At 32.6% G+C, this 22,994-nt stretch overlaps 1 protein-coding gene across 1 annotated transcript; it reads left to right on the forward strand.

The window, feature by feature from the left end:
• Positions 1 to 1,215: 1,215 nt before the first annotated feature.
• LOC134240122 (uncharacterized) lies at positions 1,216 to 21,866 on the forward strand. Its single transcript, XM_062722234.1, has 8 exons — positions 1,216 to 1,278; positions 3,233 to 3,491; positions 7,298 to 7,481; positions 8,065 to 8,139; positions 8,345 to 8,411; positions 17,568 to 17,964; positions 20,254 to 20,432; positions 20,586 to 21,866. Exons 1-8 carry the CDS (start codon positions 1,216 to 1,218, stop codon positions 21,864 to 21,866), a joined length of 2,505 nt encoding a protein of 834 aa, XP_062578218.1.
• The last annotated feature ends 1,128 nt before the right edge of the window (positions 21,867 to 22,994 follow it).

Raw genomic sequence — 22,994 nt, forward strand, 5'->3', positions numbered from 1 at the left:
TTTAACATAAATAGGTGTGTTCACACACACTCACTCTCACCCTGACTCCCTCAAACACACGCAGACAGACATACAGAGAGAGGGAGAGAAAGAGAGTGTATTTGCCAGATAATTGAGATATTTGATCCTATATTGATTTTATTGGACATGATTACTCTATCAATTGAGTTTTTACACATTAATAAGTACATATTAAAGTATAATAACCCGAATAACATAAGTTATAATTTATAGATATTGCATCAAGAAATGTTTTTCTTTTAGTTTTTCAAAAGTATTGTGAAGGTTAAAAAAACAGAAAATTACTAGTAATAGGAGAGAATTTGAAAACACATTTATGCAAAAATTTAGTTGCGAAAGGTCATAATAGGTTACAGAATATAAAAAATAAATTGGATGAAAAAAATTTAAGGAATCTCCAATATCACGAAGAAATGTTTCTTTTGAAAAAATGCATAAAGCAAGGAGACAAGGACATTGATTTATCCAGGTTATCAGTCATGATAGTCGATTTATTTTTAATGATACTTGTGTCTTCATTTAAATGGACTTTAAGTTTGATTATTTGTTAATCAGATTTTTATCAGATTGTGCAAACATGCGGTGAAGGGACGGTCAGATTCCACAATTTTATTTTAGTATAAATAATAAGGACAAAATCTAATACATATACTCCTGACGAACATCATCCAAGGTAATATAAATGACAATGTAATCAAGTTGCTTCATAAAATGATTGAACTATGAAATAAATAAATGGCAGTAAAACAATTTTCATTTGATAAATTTCATATCATAAAACAGCTTGAATCATTTGCATTAGAGGAATCTTCTTTTTTTGGAGTCATTAAATCTGTAGATACATGTGCTGCTAAGTATTAAAATTGCAATTTTCAATATTATGTTTTCTATATGAAATGTGATACCGCATCATGATAAGGTCATGCCCAGAACTTGATTTAGCCGGAAAGCACGAACCAAAAAATCTAACTTCTTTAGCAAAGAGTTTAATTTACCCATCATTGCTTTTTTATCTAGTTAAAAAAGCAAAGCGGGCCTGAAATTCTACAGACCACAGATAATAATAATAATAAAAATAGGCAGAAAAGATAGAAATAAAATATGGAATGTTAAATTTTCTAAATAATTTAATTTTTAGAAGATCTTTAAGACGTTTATATATATATATTTTTTAAAATTATTTTCTGAGATCAGATGGACAGCAAAGGAGAAGTAGATGATGAAATTAACGATGAAAAGTCAGCTGAGGATTCAAAGGTAAGATAAATTTTCCTCGAACGTAGAATTCTCAGCCAAACTTTAGGTATTAATAGACAAAACCCATGCTTTGTTTATCAAATGCATACAAAATAAATTTTTGACAATCTTGCTGAAACTATATATATCTATCAAGATGAGCTAAGAAATATTTTCACTCCTCCTTCTTCATAATTTTAGGATTGCGATGCATGGCAATGGCATTGAATTTTTTTTCCTTCTGAAATCTTTATCTTTTAAATGATGAATTTTTGGAAATGTATTTCCAAATTTTCAATGGTTCACACAACAAAAGAAGTTTGCCCTATTTTTTAGTGCGGTAATTCGGAAAATGATGAAAGACAGATCGCACCATCGTGTGATTGCATATATTAACAGTAAAATTGAGTGATATACAGTTGGTTTTGTAATAAAAAAAACTTGCATATGCATGATAGAAGCAATTTAAAGATTTTTGCAATTAATTAAAAGTCTAAAGGTCAACAGTGTCTGAAATCACTAGGTTTTCCTAAAATATCGTACAGCTGAAAATTTTGCAACACCTTTTTTCCGTTGATGAAACCCATGTTTAATTATTTGGTTTTGTTTAAATGTATTGGAATTGATAGTGTAATTGTTGAAGACGGGGGCTATGTATTTTTTCTGCAAAATATGCAATTTTAATTCACAGAGTAACAATGAAAGAAAGAAAAGGTAGTGTTTATATTTATGTCATTATAAAGTAACATACAAAGTTGGATTAATTTGGTGAAATATTGTTGTGTTGAAATAAATAAAATGCACGGCATTGTAAGTTTTATTGACTGAGTAGCCTCAGCTTAATTCATCTTTAGAGGTGGTATGCTTAATGACGTTTACTGACTGATGTTTTTCTTAAGAAAAACGGGGGGAAATTCAGTGGTAGTTAATATAACAAATTTAGTCGTCAGGTAACGGAAATTTGACTTTTTCTGTCGTTCTGGAGCTGAAACTTCCTCAACTGAATATCGTTAACATTTTACACATGGCCGTTTTGAATGACAAAATCTTAATAGATCCGAAACTTTTCAACATGAACATTAATCAATGTAAAGGTAACACATTTTGAAATTTGTTTTCATTTGGAACCCTTTACTGAGTGTAATTCGTCCACATTTGTTATTTTATTGAAGTTTTAGCAAATATTTTTCAAAACTATGTCAAGACCAAGAATAAAAAAAATTCAAAGAATTATTAAATGTTCCAAGCCTTTGAGACGATATCAAGTCAAAGATAAAATTTGTTTGCATCATCTGTCCTTAGGTTAATATACCTATCAGTATGTTAATTCAGGTTCTTTGATACTCTTAATGACATAAATTCCTATATTTACGAAGTTGTGGTAATTTTTTTTCCAAATTTGCCCTGCATACTATGCTATAGATATTTGTATTTTAACTTTTAAAACACATTTCTTCAATCAACATTTTATATGAGTGAACAGTTGATTTATGAACCTTGCTATTGATTGTATCTCTTATTGTTTTTCAAAAAGCCCACATGGCGCAGTGGTTAGAGCGTTGTTCTAGAGTCTCGAATTAAGGAGTTGAATTGGACGTTGCGGGTTCGAATCCCACTTGGTACGTGGAGGTCCGTCCTTCGGATGAGACCTTAAAACCGAGATCTCGTGTCGCAGTAGATGCTAGCACGAATAAGAATCCTCCCTGCTCAATGGCCCTGAGTGCCGAGTATAGGACAAAATTTGTAGCTTTCCACTGGGAAGTGGTTGTGTCTCCATAAGAGTGAAAAATCTCGAGAGGGACGTTCAACAACGTACAAATGATCAATGATTTTTCCAAAACACAAAACTTTCCATTAATCTTAGATCCACAGATTTTTTCTTATTGTTTAGATATTTTATTGACTATAGAAGATAAATAACATTCACAGCATATTACATGACATTGTATTACCTACCAATAATTTTTATTTTCAGGAAATTCTATATAAGAAACAACCAAACAATTACCTCTGTTCTTTATGTGAATACGTAAATGAAAAAGTCCCTGCAACAATGGTTTGCATTGACGATGACATACTTTTATGCAACGGTTGTGGGTTTCGTCACAAGGCAGCTGGATCTACTAAAGATCACAGGGTTCCAAGCCTCACCGAATACATCAAAGAGGAATTCACGTGTTATCTTTGTAAAAGTGTTAATGAGGTTATTCCAGGTTACGCATTTTGTAATGATTGTAAGGAACCTGATGTTTTGTGTTTAAATTGTTCAAGCAGACATACCGCAACAAAAGATTTTCGGAATCACACAATGAACACAAATTTGTTTGAATTTAGACCAGACAATATTGAGTAAGTTTTTTGTGATATTAGGTTTACAATACTTCGATCACTATTTCTATCCCGTTCTTCTATTGGTACACGTAGCTTATAAACATGTACTAAGTATTCTAGCACTTTATTTTATGCGTTTACAGTAACTATACCTCTACAATTATGCGATTTTAATTTCCTTATGTGAAATAACTTACCGTAATATTATCAAGAAAAACTAGGTTTTATTAAGACTTTCATTATTTCCATGAATAGACATGTTGTAATTGTTCTCTTTCTTTTTTTCCTCTTTTTTGTTATCACAAAGTTTATCCAAATAGTTTTTGTTCATCATAAATTTTATCAAAATTCAAATGACTTTTAGCTAAAGGACAAAGAATTAGGTATATCTTTAGAGTCTTCTTTATCATTTTAAAAGTATTCAGTTATTAACTGCTTTTTAGCTCACATGAGCCAAAGGCTCAAGCGAGGTTTTCTGATCAAAATTTGTCCGTCGTCTGTCGTTGTCGTCGTTGTTGTCGTTTGTGTAAACTTTTCACGTTTTCATCTTCTGCTCAAGAACCACTGGGCCAATTTCAATCAAACTTGTATCCTTAGGTAAAGGGGATTCAAATTTGTACATATGAAGGGTCAAGCCCTCTTCCAAGGGGAGATAATTATAAATGAGTGAAGAATTAATGGCATTTAAAAAAAATCTTCTTTTCAAGAACCACTGGGCAAAGAAAGATGAAACTCATATGGAAGCATCCTCAGGCAGTGAAGATTCAAGTTTGTTCAAATCAAGACCCCCGGTGTAAGGGTAGGGCAACAAGGCCGATCACAATTTTACATAGGAGTATATAGGTAAAATCTTTAAAAACTTCTTCTCAAGAACCACTGGGCCAGAAAAGATGAAACTGATGTGGAATCATCCTTATTTAGTGAAGATTCGAATTTGTTCAAATCATGACCCCAGGGGGTAGAGTGGGGCCACAATCGCCGATCAAAGTTTTACATAGGAATATATAGGAAAACTCTTTAAAACCTTTCTCCTCAAGAGCCTCTGGGCCAGGAAAGATGAAACTCATGTGGAATCATCCTCCTGTAGTGAAGATTCAAGTTTATTCAAATCATGACCCCCGAGGGTAGGGTGGGGCCACAATGGCCGATGAATTATTTACATAGGAATATATAGTAAAATCTTTAAAAAAAAAATTTCTCAAGAATCACTATACTTGGAAATTTAAATCATGTGAAATCATCCTCAGGTAGTAAGGATAAAAGTTTATTCAAATCATGACCCATTGGGGGAATTGCTGATTAAAGTTTTACATAGGACAAGATAGTGAAAATTTTTTAAAATCATCGTCTCAATTACTTCAAAGCCATGATAAGTGATATGTATGTGGTATCATCCTTATGTAGTGTTTATTCTACTTTGTTCAATCAATTCATAACCCCCGGGGATAGGGTGGGGCCCCATTGGTGGATCCAAGTTTTACATAGAAAAATAAGTAGTATTAAAATTCAAGCCCCCCTCCCCTTCAGTAAACCTTTTAGTTCGGATCTGATTTATGCTTTTGCCAAGCCAATTTTCGCAGGTGAGCGATGAGGCCCCTGGTCCTTTTGTTAGATCATCCCCCCTGAATGTTATTGTTTGTGAATAAATACAAGAACTTTAGATTTATCATAGAGACTTGATAGTAATTGCATTTGGGTTTTCAAGGTCAAAGATCAAGGTCATTTGAAAGACCTCTTATTGTTCGAGAAGGTTACTTCATTTGGTATAATTTTTTTTACTACAATGGGTAGCTTGCTTAAAATGGTGTAGACAAGAATAACATGAATAAGACTAAATATATAATTTTATTTCAATGTTTCTTAACTATGAAAATTTTAAGGAAGCAGCATTATAGTACTGAAAATTTTGTTGAAATTCTTGAGTAATTAAAATTCCCTGTTCCAAAGATATAATTTGATGTATCAAAATAGCATGTCAAAACAATGAATTATTTAAAAATATATGTCTTTCAGACTTACATACTCTTAGAATGGCCGATCGTTTTAATTTGTACACATATTGCTTGATGTCCTGGTTTTTAATAGGTTAATCTTTCATGAAGTTTTACTCTGCTTTCAGTTCCGACTCAGATACAAGCGACTACAGTTTTCGTGGATCCTCTTTTTCATTGCAATCGGATGCCAGTTCGAAAAAGTCTTCTGTAAGTTAATCACTAAATCTCAATGTATAATCACTAGTATATCTTTTTGTAATCAAATAATGTATCCGTATATGTTACCAATCTTTACTTTGAACTGTCAATAAACGGTAACGTGCTTATATTTGCATTTCATCGATAGCCAAATACGTAGCGCAGTAAAGGTTACAGTAAGATGTAAGATCTTCAAAATACCACAAAATGAAATTATTTGCTTTTTCAAAATGCTGGATAGCTGTAGAATTCATAAACTTTACTATTTCATGTAGTTTTAGAAGACCTTTTTTGTGTGACGTCATAGTAAACATTTCCGTATAAATTAGGCCCCGCCTCTTTACCGTAACCTTAACTGTGATGCGAATGTGGTGCGTTTTTTAAAATACTTTTCATATACTTGACTGAAAAAAAAATCTCTAGGGCATAAATACAAAAAAGGATAATTTGGCGCTAGTTCAAGAAAGTCCCATAGAGTCCAATAGTAAAATTTCACAACTATTGAGAAGGGCCCGCTTAAAAATCAGGCGGTAAACATTCGATTTTTTAATCTTAAAACAATAATAACAACAGTAAAAAATAATTATAAAAAAATATCAAAATCCCTATGGCAAAAATAATTACACTCGGCATCATTAACGTTTAGTAAATATTACTTGACATTATATTTTGATGCCCAGGCATCCCCATTATCTTGTTTGTGACAATTTAGCTTCATGTATCATTTTATTTAATTTAAAGTTCTAAGGTTCCTTTACAGTGCTAATTTACACTCAAATGATTGTTCTTTTTGTTTCGAATATCCAGTTTTAACCTTTAGGAAAAATGCATTTTATTTCTTTAGAATGTACAGACAAGTATAGGGAGAAAAGAAAATTGCTCACTGTGTGCTGGTAATAATGAGTATAATCCGGCGACATCCTTTTGTAAATCATGCCAAGTACCAGAACCATTCTGTGAATCCTGCTCATATCACCATAAAAAACAACGATTTTCAAAGAAGCACGATATATGCTATAACATAGGCGAACTGCATTCTTATATTGCGGAACAATGCACTCTATGTAGTCTATGTTCCTATAGCAACAAGGTAGAAGTTGCAGTTGCCTTTTGCTTAACATGTGACACAAAGGAGCCTCTTTGTAATCAATGTTGGGAAGACCACGTACTGCAAAAGGAGTTCAGGGACCATGATATTTGCAATGATATGCAGCAATTTCAAAATTCAGAAAAACTTTATTGCGAACATTGCCACTATCAAGGAATAAAGAAAAGAGCTAATTGTTTTTGTTCAGACTGTTCAGAACCTGAACCACTTTGTAATCAGTGTGGTGCAAAACACACAAAACAAAGTAAATTCCGTACACACATGATCAAGTATGATTTTTCACTTTTTCAAAGAAAAGAACGCGAAGAGCTTTGTGCATTATGCAAATCTATTAGTGCTCAAAAAAGTTGTTTGCAATGTGAAAAATTTATGTGTGAACCTTGTGCAAATCAACACCTTATGCACACAGCAAATGAGCATGTTTTATTTGATGACGTTAAGGGTCTTGCATTGCATTTAAGCCAGCCAATGGTGCCTTCATTCACGCATGTTCGAGAGAATAATTTGTGGTTTCCTGTTGACAAGATAGATCAACGCCATCCAGAACCTGAATCAATTGCACAAAACCACCCGAAGCATGACTACACAACAGGGTGAGTTGAAATTGTACATCATTTTTAACAGTCTTGGAATCTTGATTAAACATGTTAGACGTATATGTTGGGATTCATTTTTGTTCAAATCCAATGTTAAATTACTGTTCATCCGTGCGTCTGTCTGTAACAAATTTTGGTCGCACTTTTCCCCGCATCTAGTGGTCTCTACGCTGTTGATTGAAACTTTAGCCCATAATTTGTTTAGACATGCCATATGGTGGAATTTAATTCTTCTGTCTATTCCTTCGACTGTCCGTAGAAAAATGATTGCAATTTTCACAGTAACTTCCCATCATAAATGATGGACATTTTAGCACAATATTTGTTTAAACATGCTAACTGTTGGCATTCATTTTCAAGTTGATTATATTTGAGTAAACATTCATATTCATAATCACATTAGCTACATGTAGTGAGAATTCGTTTTACAGACTTCAATAGAATTTGATATTGAATGTTTTAGACAGACCAAAGTATATTACTGAATAAGATAAAATTAAGTCCTTGAACATTTAGATTTTCTTTTTTTTTGATATCTTTTTTTAGGCATACACAAAATATTTTTGTGCTATATATTTAGATCGCAACAGCCAGTGTGCGATGAGAGAGAATCGTCATCTAAAGAGAAGAAACGGAACAAAAAGGACAAAAAGAAGTAAGCCGTCAAATCTTGTTTACATTTAACTTTCTAACAAATATATAACATGTGTAAATGAGTACATTTTTATACTTCAGCAAAAAAAGTATGACTCTTGAAAATAGAAAAAGCATTACTTGATCCTTATGTATATATGTACATAAATAGGATAAATTCGTTTAATAATTAACTTCTTTTGAACTTTTTTGTTTTTTTTATTAAGGCTTGGAGGGCGACTAAGGAGGTCAAGGTCATCCTTGTTAGAACCAAAGATGGACACTCCTAGTATGGTGAGTTGTTTAAAAAATGATAAAAACGCTTTTCAAATAAATGTATCTATGACATTAAAATCCTCAGAATGATTCGAATATTAGAATGATTCCAATGTATACTTTTTTTTTTAAGTTGTTCGATTGGGATACTTAAGAACTCCATGGAACCTTGAGCAAATTTGAAATCACAAGGTTTCATCAAAATCAAAAACGTAAAAATGTATCTATTTTCAGGAATTTTAAAACAATATTCCAGGATAAATCAAATTGCAACTTTGAAATTCATAGATATAAGTTTTTTCGATAAAAATGGAACTTGCTAATTCGCTATCGGGTATTTTTTTTTAAATTATACTGTTGGAAATGCTATGATTGTACACACAAGTACTCCGAAGAAGATACTAAAAGATGCTTAAGTTTCTGATTGACAATATCTATGTAGTTTTAGGGATAAAGTCTTCCAACAATCAATTGGGATTCTCATTGATACTCATTGCGCCCCGTTATTGGCGGACCTATTTTTTTATTCATTTAAAGAGAGTTTATAAAAAAAAACATGAGACGAAAAAGACACCTGTAACCTTCAACCCGATATATGGATATATCGATTGTCAATTAACAATTGATACTTCCATATGTCGACTCGATAGCCTGTTAACCTGATATTTAAAAATACCACAGAGTCTTACATATCTGTATTTATATATTTAGATATTTTACGAAAAATGATGTGCTATCAACAAAACGATGGCTTTTAGCCTTAAATAGTAAACCTCCCTAATTTATGCAGCTATATATCCTGCCTTACTTTCATGTGAGGTCACGTTCAAGTTGATTCCATTTGCAAGAGCATACTGCATGAACAAACAATTTTAAAGTAAGGTTCATGTAGGTTATTGACAAAACGAGGAGAAAACAAGGATTTCAACGTCTCATTTAACATCATCATTTGCAAGTTCTGTGGTTGATACAATGACCTTGCAAGCAAATAAATGAATAATGAAGTTGAGTGCAGACTTTCATTGTAATTGTTAGACCATTATTTAACCGCTGTATTGTCCACGGCTTTTTCTGTTCGCTCGATAGAGACAATTAGCACATAGCGGGATTATATTATATCATATAATTACTATTACTATTTTAAAATAGTGTTGTGTTTTGCGTGCACCATACCTAAATAGTAGTCAGTGTTTGACACATGGTGCACGAGCAAAACACAATACTATTGTTATTATTTTACTGACTGTTGTTACTGTATGAAAACGGCAGTATTTTCTCCATTCCCTATGTTTCATCACCTCTTACATTCGTCTATTTTATTTTGACGTCATCTTGTGCATTTTATTTTGAATGTTCCGTGCTTTAGGCATAATCTGTAGATAGTTTCAGAAAATAGTATTTAAGTGAAGGAAGGGGGCTTGCAAGAAACTATATTAAAAGAATTATTTATTTTTAATATGCTGTGTAAAATATTTGAAACTAAGTTTATATAAATAACAATACTAGCGTCGGACTGACTATCTTGAGTTCGCTCCCAGGTAAGGAAGTTGTTAGATGTACCCGAGCAATCCCGTAGCAGACCCAGAGCGAACCTGAAGCGAACCAAGAGCAAACTCAAAATTCAGTAGCGGACCCAGAAAGCGAATGCGCGTTCGGTATTTTTTTTTACAGAGCTGTCAGTCAGGATTACCGATAAACCAATCAGCAAGTCGACCAATCAAAATAACATAGCATATTGATCTGTCCATTGGGATAAAAGATAGAATGTTGATGTTATTTGACATAATTCAAAACATTTTACAAACAAGAAAAGCGTGTAAAGTAATATTTTTATTCTTCGGGCTATGTGTTATATTTTTAAAAAAATATAAATAAATTAGATATTTTAATTTTCCATGTAGAATGTTATATGAATATTTACGTATTTATTTTCTTTAATTTTTTTTTTAGATATGATCATTTAAAATCTGTTGATTAAATTTTGATGTAAATTGGAAAAATATATCCACTCAATGCGTAAAGAAAAGAAGATTATAATTGGCAATTCAATTTTTACACTAAAACAGGAGAAGAAACGTCTTTGGCAAATTGTATAATTTCATTCTGTCAAGATACAATACAAGAATACGTCGAGCATACATGTTCTTGCCAATTATTTAATTATTTTATTTCCATTGTCTCAATTTACATGTTCCTTCAAATTATTCAAAATTCACATCAGAATTATTAATAATTGGGCATGAAAAAATTAATGTGCATGTACATCGCCCTGTATATTATTTGAAATTTAAAAAATAGATGCTTCAGGCGTATAGAATACAATTTGAGTACAGAATTTGGATGAAGACACATAGAAATTTAACAAAAAAAAACCCCCATCAGGCTTATATATTATATAATTATTTAAATCCAGTTTAATCAGGGGAGTTTACAGTTACATTTGTACGATCTCTTATTTGGTGTTGATTTAACCTGTATTTATTTATATCTAAATATTTAGATAGATGTATATTTAAAATGATTTTCAATTTCATTAATGTTTGGATGTGAAGTAGGGGGGAAATTGATATATTCTTTTCGGGAGAACTATTATTTTTTCATTTTTTTTATTCTGATTAACAACATACTCGCTCCATAATTCTGAGTGTAATAAAGATCTTATACATAAGGATATGGAAATAACGAACAGTATTCAATCTCAACGTCCATTAAACAAATATACAAAACAAGAGCAGAGCAAACACGGACCTCCGAAACATCAGAGGTGGGATCAGGTGCCATGGAGGAGTGAGCATCCCCTGCTGACCGGTCACACCCGCCGTGTGCTCATTGTCATAATCAGGAAATAACGGAAAAAATCCGTAGTCAATTCAGTGTATAAATAATGGACTAACAATTGGTATGAAAAACGTCAGTCAGCATTTCATTCAATGATAAATTGTATTTGCTGACAAGGTCATTGTATCGACCATAGAATTTACGAAATGATGACTTTAAACGAGACTGTTGATATTCTTGTTTCATCAACTTGCTTGTCAATAATTTACCTCGTTTAAGAAATTGTTCATACGTAGAGCATGCTCTTGCGTATCGAATCAACTGAGATATAAATACTCCGTATGCAGGTGATGAAGGTATATTGCTGCATAAGTAAGGGAAGTTGACGATAGAAAAGTTAAAGTCATCACGTTTATCATATAGCTTGGTTGTTGGATTACCATTTGTGTCTTTTTCAAGTAAAATATCCAAGTATGAAGCAGATGTGTTGGACTCTGTGGTATCTTTTATCTCAAGCTCACCAGGATATATCGTGTCGACGTAGGAAAGGAAATTATCATTATTAATTGACGATACGTCGTCGATATATCTAAATGTCGAGTTGAAGGCCACAGCAAGTGTTTTTTTCTTTTCACGCAAAAGATTTTGCATAAATTCTGCTTCATATGAATATAAAAATAAGTCTGCTAATAACGGAGCGCAATTTGTACCCATGGGAATTCCAATAGATTGTTGGAAAACCTGGTCTCCAAAAACCACATAGATATTGTCAATCAGAAACTCAAGCATCTTCTTGATGTCAACTTCAGAGTACTTATGTGTACAATCAGAATTTGTTTTAACAAAATAATTTTTCAAATGACCAATGACGAGGTAAGTAAACTTACGAGTTCCATTTTTGTTGAAGAAGCAGCTGTCAATGATATCAAAAAGCCTGGATTTTAATTTGTCGTGCGGAATTGTTGTGTATAAAGTTGAAAAGTCGTAAGTTTTAATGCTGTTGATTTTTGTAAAGTCTTGTGATTTCAAATTGTCCAAAAGTTCTTTAGAATTTTTAAGTATCCACATCTGATTTACACCACTTCTTGAATATATAGTTGTACAGTACTCTTGAAGTTTTTCCTTCACTACTGTCAATATTTTAGTGAGAAGTAACGAAAGAGGCTTGGTTGAACATTTACTGGAACCTGCAATGTATCTTTGTTTGTAAGGATTCTTATGAAGTTTCGGAATTCAATATATATGAGGTAGTTCAAATTCATTTTGGCTCTGTGGAATATTAAAAGTATTCAAAACTGACAGGTGATTTTGAAGAATTTCTTCCTTAGAAAGAGTAGTATATGTATAAGTAGGATTACCACTCGTAGAATTAAATCCAAGTTCTTCTAAAATGCAATTAATATAATGAGCCTTACAAACGAAGACAATGTTGTTACCTGCTTTGTCGGCAGGAACCAGTACGTACTGATCGTGTAATCTATCTAATTCTCAATTACATGTATATTTTTTTAAAATGTCTTGTAAATATTTATGAGGAACTGTTAGTGTGTAACTACTTAAGGTAGAACCTATGTCGTCGAAGTCTTTGTCACAAGATTTTCAAACTTTTCATAATGATAAATTAGCACCCGCTTTTCAATCAGTCAAAAGCACATGATATGTTTCCTCGTTATTTAATGTAGTGCAACATGGAAGGATAATTACATATTGCTACAAACAATTTCAGTCATTTTCAGGGGTACATGTCATACAGAGAAGACAAAAAAATCAAAAAATTACTTCTTTAAACATCGTTGTTTTTATTGTTTATTAATTGAACAGTTTCAAACTATATTTCCCGAGAATAAATTCTTTTTTATTCAATTGACATAAAAGATAAGTCCACTTTTCAAAAAATATAAGCAAATGAACTCTATTTATTTTCAGTCAATTTTCCACCCTACATTTGAAAATATTTTTTTCAGAAGTCTTTGTCACAATGTTTTAAATTTTTAATATGATAAAGGCCTTTTCCAAATGATTACAAAAATGACTAAAATATATACCTTTCCCCTTTAACTATTGAGAGATAGGTAATTTACCGATCCTAATATTTTTTACCTTTCTGCACTTACACGGGATTTAATCATTAAATGGCTGTTTGGGGTTACTTTTAGATTAAAAATGTTTATCAATAATTGTACTTTTAATTTAAAAAGATCATACATAACAGAAAAAATGCAAATTTGTAATCAGTCGTAATCAAACTCCGAGAATATGAATAAGTAACAAATATTTATGAACAGGAATGCATATCATTTCATGATAGATATCGCAAAATGTACACACGATCACACGATCTAAACATGTACATCTTTGATTTAGACACATTTCCTCAACATATTACAACTATGAAGTTTGCAACTGAAGAATTTTTTTTAGGATTTTGCATTCCTTCGAAATAGTTATATGTACATACCATTTACATTATTACAGTAAGTTGTATACATTGTTATTTCATTACACAAGATGGTCTTGGATTTCTTAGCTTAATTTAGGTCAAGATCTATTAATTGAAAGGTGCCTACAGGTTTCTCTAATTCAAGAAAGATATTTCATTGAGTATTATAACAAAAAATTGAATTAAGATTATTTCGGCATAATTTTAAATTGAATTCTGTGAACATATTTTCTACCATATCTATTGAAGCTATAAAGTACGGGAAAAAGAGACATGGATCAATTATGACGTCATAATGGATCTAGCACAGGCTCTAGTTATGATGTCATACGACATTGGTTCTACGTTAAAATTAAATTTAGATATTACACGTGAACAATAGGTTAATTCATACATGTAGATATCATCACATAATCCCCTTTCGTGTTCATGTTCTTCTTCGCCCTATAACTATAGTCCTGCTGGACACGTTATTACAGGTGACGTAAATATAGTTCGTAATGAGGACCTTAGATCACTTATTTTAAAAGGTCCTAAATATAGGGAACCCCGATCCTTCAACTGGCGTCAGAATTTCATAAATATTATGGATTCTGTTGAAAATTACGCCAGACGATGGGCTAGATATGAAAAAGAAGACATTGACACTTTGTCAGAATGGATTAAATGTATCAGATCCATGTTAAAGTCACGTATTAAAAGATTGAGGGGCAAAATGAAAACCATCTATCCTTCTGTGTTCAATAAACCAGAAGTGAAAAAAGAATTAGATAGATTACACGATCAGTACGTACTGGGTCCTGCCGACAAAGCAGGTAACAACATTGTCTTTGTTTGTAAGGCTCATTATATTAATTGCATTTTAGAAGAACTTGGATTTAATTCTACGAGTGGTAATCCTACTTATAGATATACTACTCTTTCTAAGGAAGAAATTCTTCAAAATCACCTGTCAGTTTTGAATACTTTTAATATTCCACAGAGCCAAAATGAATTTGAACTACCTTATATATATTGGATTCCGAAACTTCATAAGAATCCTTACAAACAAAGATACATTGCAGGTTCCAGTAAATGTTCAACCAAGCCTCTTTCGTTACTTCTCACTAAAATATTGACAGTAGTGAAGGAAAAACTTCAAGAGTACTGTACAACTATATATTCAAGAAGTGGTGTAAATCAGATGTGGATACTTAAAAATTCTAAAGAACTTTTGGACAATTTGAAATCACAAGACTTTACAAAAATCAACAGCATAAAAACTTACGACTTTTCAACTTTATACACAACAATTCCGCACGACAAATTAAAATCCAGGCTTTTTGATATCATTGACAGCTGCTTCTTCAACAAAAATGGAACTCGTAAGTTTACCTACCTCGTCATTGGTCATTTGAAAAATTATTTTGTTAAAACAGATTCTGATTGTACACATAAGTACTCTGAAGTTGACATCAAGAAGATGCTTGAGTTTCTGATTGACAATATCTATGTGGTTTTTGGAGACCAAGTATTCCACAATCTATTGGAATTCCCATGGGTACAAATTGCGCTCCGTTATTAGCAGACTTATTTTTATATTCATATGAAGCAGAATTTATGCAAAATCTTTTGCGTGAAAAGAAAAAAACACTTGCTGTGGCCTTCAACTCGACATTTAGATATATCGACGACGTATTGTCAATTAATAATGATAATTTCCATTCCTACGTCGACACGATATATCCTGGTGAGCTTGAGATAAAAGATACCACAGAGTCCAACACATCTGCTTCATATTTGGATATTTTACTTGAAAAAGACACAAATGGTAATCTAACAACCAAGCTATATGATAAACGTGATGACTTTAACTTTTCTATCGTCAACTTCCCTTACTTATGCAGCAATATACCTTCATCACCTGCATACGGAGTATTTATATCTCAGTTGATTCGATACGCAAGAGCATGCTCTACGTATGAACAATTTCTTAAACGAGGTAAATCATTGACAAGCAAGTTGATGAAACAAGAATATCAACAGTCTCGTTTAAAGTCATCATTTCGTAAATTCTATGGTCGATACAATGACCTTGTCAGCAAATACAATTTATCATTGAATGAAATGCTGACTGACGTTTTTCATACCAATTGTTAGTCCATTATTTATACACTGAATTGACTACGGATTTTTTTCCGTTATTTCCTGATTATGACAATGAGCACACGGCGGGTGTGACCGGTCAGCAGGGGATGCTCACTCCTCCATGGCACCTGATCCCACCTCTGATGTTTCGGAGGTCCGTGTTTGCTCTGCTCTTGTTTTGTATATTTGTTTAATGGACGTTGAGATTGAATACTGTTCGTTATTTCCATATCCTTATTTTTGTGTTTGTCAAATAATTAAACTACGATTTAGCAAAACATAAAGAATTATATAATTATTATAAAAATATAATTTATTTAAGAAATAAGGTACCATTTTATGAGTTTTATTGAGATGTAAAACGGGTTGGTCACGTGATCAAATCCCATTGATTATTACTTTGAATGTGCGAAATGCGTTATTTTTCAAACCCAAGGGCATGTATGTATTCCACTAAACGCGCGTCGACCCTTTATGATGTCACACAGGGATTACGTCGAACGTTTATCCAAACGCACATCTATGACCTCTTGACCGCGTACCTGTATTTATGCAGTTATAAAAACGCTTGCTTTCAGTAGTGTTATATAAAGAAAACATTTGCAAATGTAATTATAACTATATAACGCATGAATTTAAAATGTAATTTGTTAAGGTGCTTTTGTCAGTTTCACTTGTACACCATTCGATACCTACTACTATGTTCTTTTTTTTGTTTTTATGTTATTTAAATGAAGAAAACAAATGCCCAATAGGCCGCTGTTAAATAATTTTGAATTTCTCGGAGTCGGAATTCCGAGGGAAGACAAATCAAGAAAATAATTAAAAATCTACATCGAACGTACAATTGAATTTTGAAAATTTTATCAATGTTCCCCATGTCACTGTATACATGTATAGTGTACATGTATCGATCGCCGCCAATGAACGACAATGAACGATTCCGCAATGTTATTACTGAATTGGAATTAACAAGGGGCGGGGCTTACTGGCGGCGAAATTAAAGCGGGTCCGCTTCACGCATCAGTGCGTAAAGCGGTCCCAGAAAGCGAACTTTGGGTTTGCTCAAGCGGACCCAGAGCTGACACCGAGCGAACAGGGGCAAACCCGGAGCGCAACCAAAGCACACCCAGAGAGGTCCCAAAATTTCTGAAAGCGAACCAGAATCGGACCCCGAGCGACCAGCGAAGCGAACCCGGGGTCCGCTTCGGGTTCGCTCTGGTGTTAGGTTGTGTTCGGTCGGTACTGTATGTTTTGTAATTTTTTATTCCTAAACATTTTGGTAATAATACTTGGAGAAAAATATGCATATAGCAAGTTTGCTATATATGGTTATAAGACTTTGTTATATGGATATAGCGAATGGATATAGCGAATTAAATTCACAGGTCCCCAAGACTTCGCTATAACCAAGTTTTATTTCATTATGATAAGCAAAAGTTCAATTTACAATTATTCCAAATTCATTAGAATACTTTGCGTGAGGTTATTTCATGATACGTATATTTCACTCTTTTTTATTTAAACCCACCCAGATCCACTTTAAATAGATAATTCTGAATGATATTTAAAATTAAGATGTCTACAATCTCTCTCCTGTTACATTCAAATAAAAATATGAAATTGAATATCCTGCCAGAATAAATCAAATGAGCTACCAATGAATTTTTTTTCGTGTGAAGAAAGATAGTTTAATATTCAAATAGAAGTTATTTAGAAATAGATTCTAGATTCTTCAGTACACATGATTTTATTTTATTGATGTTCAAATACGTATACTCTCTTTTAATAGTCCTGTTAATGATACATTTGGTATTTGTCACTTTCAGACATGTGGAAAACCAGTTCTCTCTCTTGCAAGTTTTGACACAATAGAAATTCGATGGGAAGAACCATCACAAGGGGTAGACTACTATACTATATCGTTTAAAAGGAAAATCGATGACAAATGGAAGGATTTTCCTGTGCAATGGAAATCAAACAGAGCAACTATCACTGGACTGCAGTCAGATACACCATACGAATTCAAAGTTCTCTGCGTAAAAGACAATGAAAACAAAATTCAGAGTGAATCAAGCATCATGAACACAACCCAATCACCTGCTGCTAAATATGTTCGATTTTCTTCCAAACAAAAGGATGGTAATCCAGCTATCTTCAAATTACCTCCAATAGAAAACATGAAGGCTAGAAACGAAAAAGATAAAACCAGGGAACTTATCATTGGTAAGCATAAATACTTTTTTCAATAAGAGGATCTTATAATAATTTAAACTTCATTTCTATTAAAAAGACATTGACATGCATTCTGATCATCATTTCTGTATGCATATATGTTACACATAGAATATTGGATTTATAAGTCACCTAATTTTCTTATATGACTAATCGCTTTTTTTGTCAATGCACATATTTTCAGATTCTTTTCTTGGGTGTAGAACCAATTGTACTGATTCTGAAAATAAGCATAAATGAATTATTGGAATGAATCATGTGAATTTTGTGTCCTTTCACTCCTCAGATTTCATGGGGCCAAAATCGTCAAAATTTAATGCAAACCTTAAAGAACTCGATCTTCTATACTCCTGGATATCATACAGTCGCACTGTTGGCATGATATTAATAGACATAAATCCCTCTACCGGTTTGTGAGAATCATGGCAAAAAATCAGGGACCTGTATTAGGATGTTGTATTGTTCAGATATTGAGTTGATAATTGGTTTTATGTTGTTTTATGTCCCATTCGATACTTTTTCATTCATATCGATATGTCACCACATAAAGACAAATGGCTTCAAATTTTGACATTTGTCATTGAACAGCGAAGGTTCTTTCTCTTAACAACTCCTATATAGTGACAGGGTACCTCGGTTTTTAAGGTCTGCTCCGAAGGACCCGCAAACTTCACTTTAAAGTGTTAAGCATATGATAAAGGAAGAGATGCTGGCCATTTTTATCGCCTTAGGTCAGTTGTGGTTGAGATTAGAACTCAAAACCTCCAGATAACACTCTACCAACTCAGCTACCGTGAACGCTTTAAAAAAACTAAAATGCATTTTTTCCTCAAAAAATCTTTTTATTACACTTTTTGTATGTAGCAAGCAATTTATGTGCATGGTTATGATGAACACAAGTATTTCTTCAAACAATTGTAAATTCATGACCTCGGAAGAAGAGGTTCTGGTCTTAAGATTGGGCTCCATTGATTATATAATAAAAAAGAATTATTTCTTTGAATACCATTTCTGCTTCTGTATACTTATTATGTTAACTAAATACATTATTATGATGTAAAGAGGTGCATTTTTCACAACTTAAAATTCATGGTCAATTATCAAGGGGGTCTGGGATTAAAGCTAGGATCTTTTGATTACAACGCAAAAATGTAGTAATTCTTCTTTTTCTTTCCTCCTGTATATCAAAGTAGAACACAGTTCTCTTGAAACCTTTTTTTATTCTTACTCAATATACAGAAAAAAGAATAATAACATTATATTTGAAATAATCTATGTTTTAGTAAGACAAATTATAGACGATTACATGTTTTTTTTAAGTAGAGACATATATATTGGCCACTTTATTTGGAGCCTGCCTCTGTATTTCAACATCATCAAAGGAATTGAGAGTGAGAGTCATTTGTGTGTAATCCACAATCGAAAATGCTTGTACTCATGTACATGCACTTACTGAGAGAGACCTTCAGGGATACAGTGTATTGTGAAATCAAGTTTTAAACGTTCTCTCTCTCTCTCCTCCCCCCTAGATAAATGTCTGCAACACATATATTTAAACAAGATGCTTCGTTTAGCTCAATTAGAATATCTTTTTTAGATTGGTTTTAACTGTTCGTTATAACAGTTTTAACTTAAAAAACAGAAAATTCCACTTTACTTTGCAGCCTTATACCTTTATTCAAAGAAAGAGGTAGAGCCACTTTGGGCCTAATTTGGCCCTGAGAATTTCTGAAAATTCAAAACCGCTCAGTTTAGGTTGCAAATGCATAATTTATCACATTGACTGTTGGTGACCACGTATCTATTAATTTTGACGTAATTTCACATCTAGTCAATGCATTATGACGTCATAAAACGCGTCATTTTCTTCTTATCCTGGAAATTCCTTTGCAAATGACCTAAAGTTGAAGCGTTTTATCAAGATTTCTTATAGAGCACAACCTCTGATCCAAAATATGCCAATACATAATGAAAGGGCTATTTGGATCATGGGCTGTGCTCATATTTTAATTCTTTGCAGAAGGAAGTCAAATACGCATATTTTCTGCAAATTTAAAGGACATTGCAATTTCTCATAGCCTGTTTTCAAATATTTGGATTCTCAAAACGAAATTTCATTATAGAACATGAAAGCACGAAGTGTCTACATTATTTTGATATATGAAAATGTAAAGAGGGTGATAGTTAATTAATTGATATAAGTACAGGGCCATTTTATGCATAAGATGGCTCTTGCTCTTTTATGTTTTCATAATTTTCTAAACTTTTTATGACATACAGGTGACCCTAAAGGCAATACTGTAGAAGAAAAAACACTTATGCTTGTTGGTGCCACAGGATCAGGAAAGAGTACATTAGTCGATGGTATCATCAATTACATCCTTGGAGTTCAATTCCATGACAAATTTAGGTTCACTGTGGTAGAGCTGGAAGAGGATGAGCAAAAATCAAATAATCAGGTATTGCTATGTATGTGTCTGAGGATGTATGTGGTTGCATGTGTAATTGTCATTGTGGAAGGGGGAGGGGGAGTGAGAGTGAACTTATTTAAGATAATTTATTGAATTAATAACAATATTTTAGATAAGAATGCGTTTTCTTTTTATTTTCAGGCATTGTCACAGACAGAATGGGTCACTGTTTATAGAGTTATTCCAGATAGACTATCTAAAATAAGATATACACTTAACATCATTGACACCCCTGGCTTTGGTGACACGAGAGGGATACAAAGAGATAACAAAATCATAGACCAAATTCGAAGTCTTTTTTCGTCTAATGCTAAAGCATTTCTTGATGCTGTTTGTTTTATTGCAAAATCTCCCGATGCCCGATTAACTGCTGTACAAACTTACATATTTAATCAAATTATGGCACTTTTTGGAAAAGATATGGAAAATAATTTCTGCAGTTTTATAACTTTTGCAGATGAACAAAGTCCCCCAGTATTAGCATGCCTAAAATCAGCCAATCTTCCCGCTCGTATATGGTTTAAATTTAATAATTCTGGTTTATTTGCCTCAAACAAAGACAACGTAGCAAAACCATCATGGGATATGGGATGGAAAAGCTTTGAAAACTTCTTTAAAGGTCTTCATCAATTTCAGGCTAAAAGTCTTACACTTACAAAAGAAGTGTTAGAAGAGCGAGAGAAATTACAAACAATCCTTTCAAATATTCAGCCGCAAGTTAGTGCCGGCCTTACCAAATTAAACGAGCTTCGTGACCAAATTTCTACCTTTTTAAAGCATAAAAATGATTTAAAAGATAATAAAGATTTTACGTATGAAACTCAAACAGTTAAACAGATACAAGAAGACCTTGAAAAAGGTGTATATGTTACAAATTGTTTAATTTGTAACATCACTTGTCATTATCCATGCGGGATTCCTGATGATGGAAATAAAATAAACTGTTTTGCAATGACGAATGGGTTTTGTAGAATATGTGAAAAAAAATGCAAATGGGATGAACACAAGAATGCAAAATATAGATTCCGATATGAAACAGTGACTGAAACGCGAACATATGAAGAAATGAAAAAGAACTATGAAAAAGCAAGAGGTGAAAAATTAACTCACGGAAAATATCTTCAGGAACTACAAAAGGATGTAGAAAGCCTATATTTAGAGGTCCAAAAAATGATGAGGGAAACTATGAGGTGTAAAAATAGGTTAAACGAAATTGCACTGCGACCAGACCCTCTCAGTACAACTCAACATATTGATCAGATGATACAAGCTGAAGAATTTGAAAAGAACCCAGGTTTTCAAAATCGAATAAAAATGCTGCAGGATTATAAGCTTTTAGCAAATACAGACAGAAATGTCGAAAGGGTAGCGATTGGGTTATATAATATGAGGGAGGAAGTTAAGAATGCACTTGACAATTGAGCAATCCTTTTAATCAATAAATGCTAGGTTTGGGAAATTGTAATCGCCCAACTAATTACTCTGTCGTAATGATCGCGTTCGCTTAAAAACATAATCGGTTAGTCGGATAAATTTAAAATGACACAATTTTCTTTAACCAAAAAGAGGAAATCCCTGCATAAACGTTTATAATTCAGCGTTATCACATCCACGTCGACGTGGATGTAAGTATGGTTCTCCTGATGTAGATCGTAGGATATTAAATTGATTAATATGTGTTTCAAGTGTTAATTACTGTTTTAGCACCATGTCGATAGCCCAAGTGTCTTGCAATTTTTAATGATAATTAAGTCAACGTTGGCAGATGTTATATCAATTTGATGATTCTGAAAGAAGATTTTAAAATTTATCTTTGGTGCTGGCTTTCAGGCCAATTACTGACTTCAAAATTATAATCTCCGTAACGGCAAGAAAATCTATATCAGATTTTCAAGGATTATAAATCGTTATATACACTAGCTTTGGCACTACATTTGTTCATCGCTCGTAGAAGTGAACTCAAAAATCGATTTTTTTTTCTATTTTATTTAATTTTACTTGATATAGGTAAGGTTTATAAAGAGACGTATTAGATTACTTAAAATAATTGTTTCAAAATCTAATCAAAACATTATTTTATCATTCATTACTCATTATTAACTTTGAAGCGTGAATTCCGATGGTGTAATGGTTAATGTGTTGAATTTCCATGTTGATGACCAGGTTTCAATCCCAAAAGTGTTCATGTATGTAGGTTTAATTGAGTTGTTTTTTGTAAGCAACATGATATTTAATGATTAACATGCATCTGAGGCTTTTAGTAAATACATTTTTATCAGTAAATGCAAATTAATAAAAGACAATGAAAAAGGGAGTATACACCTTGAAGAAAACGTCTGATAAAACAATTAATTGGAATTCTACTATGAATAAAGATCTCAATCCAATGCTTTCTTGTACCCCGCGAGAAATTTATTGCTGCCGTATGATGAAAAATAGTATTCAATTTGATATTATAGCTAGAACGGGATTTTCCTTTAAATGGTCAATTTGGTTACCACATATTTCAGTTTCTATCCTTGATTGCCTTGACTGTTACTGACAAAAATA

Source organism: Saccostrea cucullata, unplaced genomic scaffold (genome assembly GCF_032062105.1).
Source record: "Saccostrea cucullata isolate Sc308-1 unplaced genomic scaffold, CSIRO_AGI_Scuc_v1 ctg1096, whole genome shotgun sequence".
Lineage (NCBI taxonomy): Eukaryota > Metazoa > Mollusca > Bivalvia > Ostreida > Ostreidae > Saccostrea > Saccostrea cuccullata.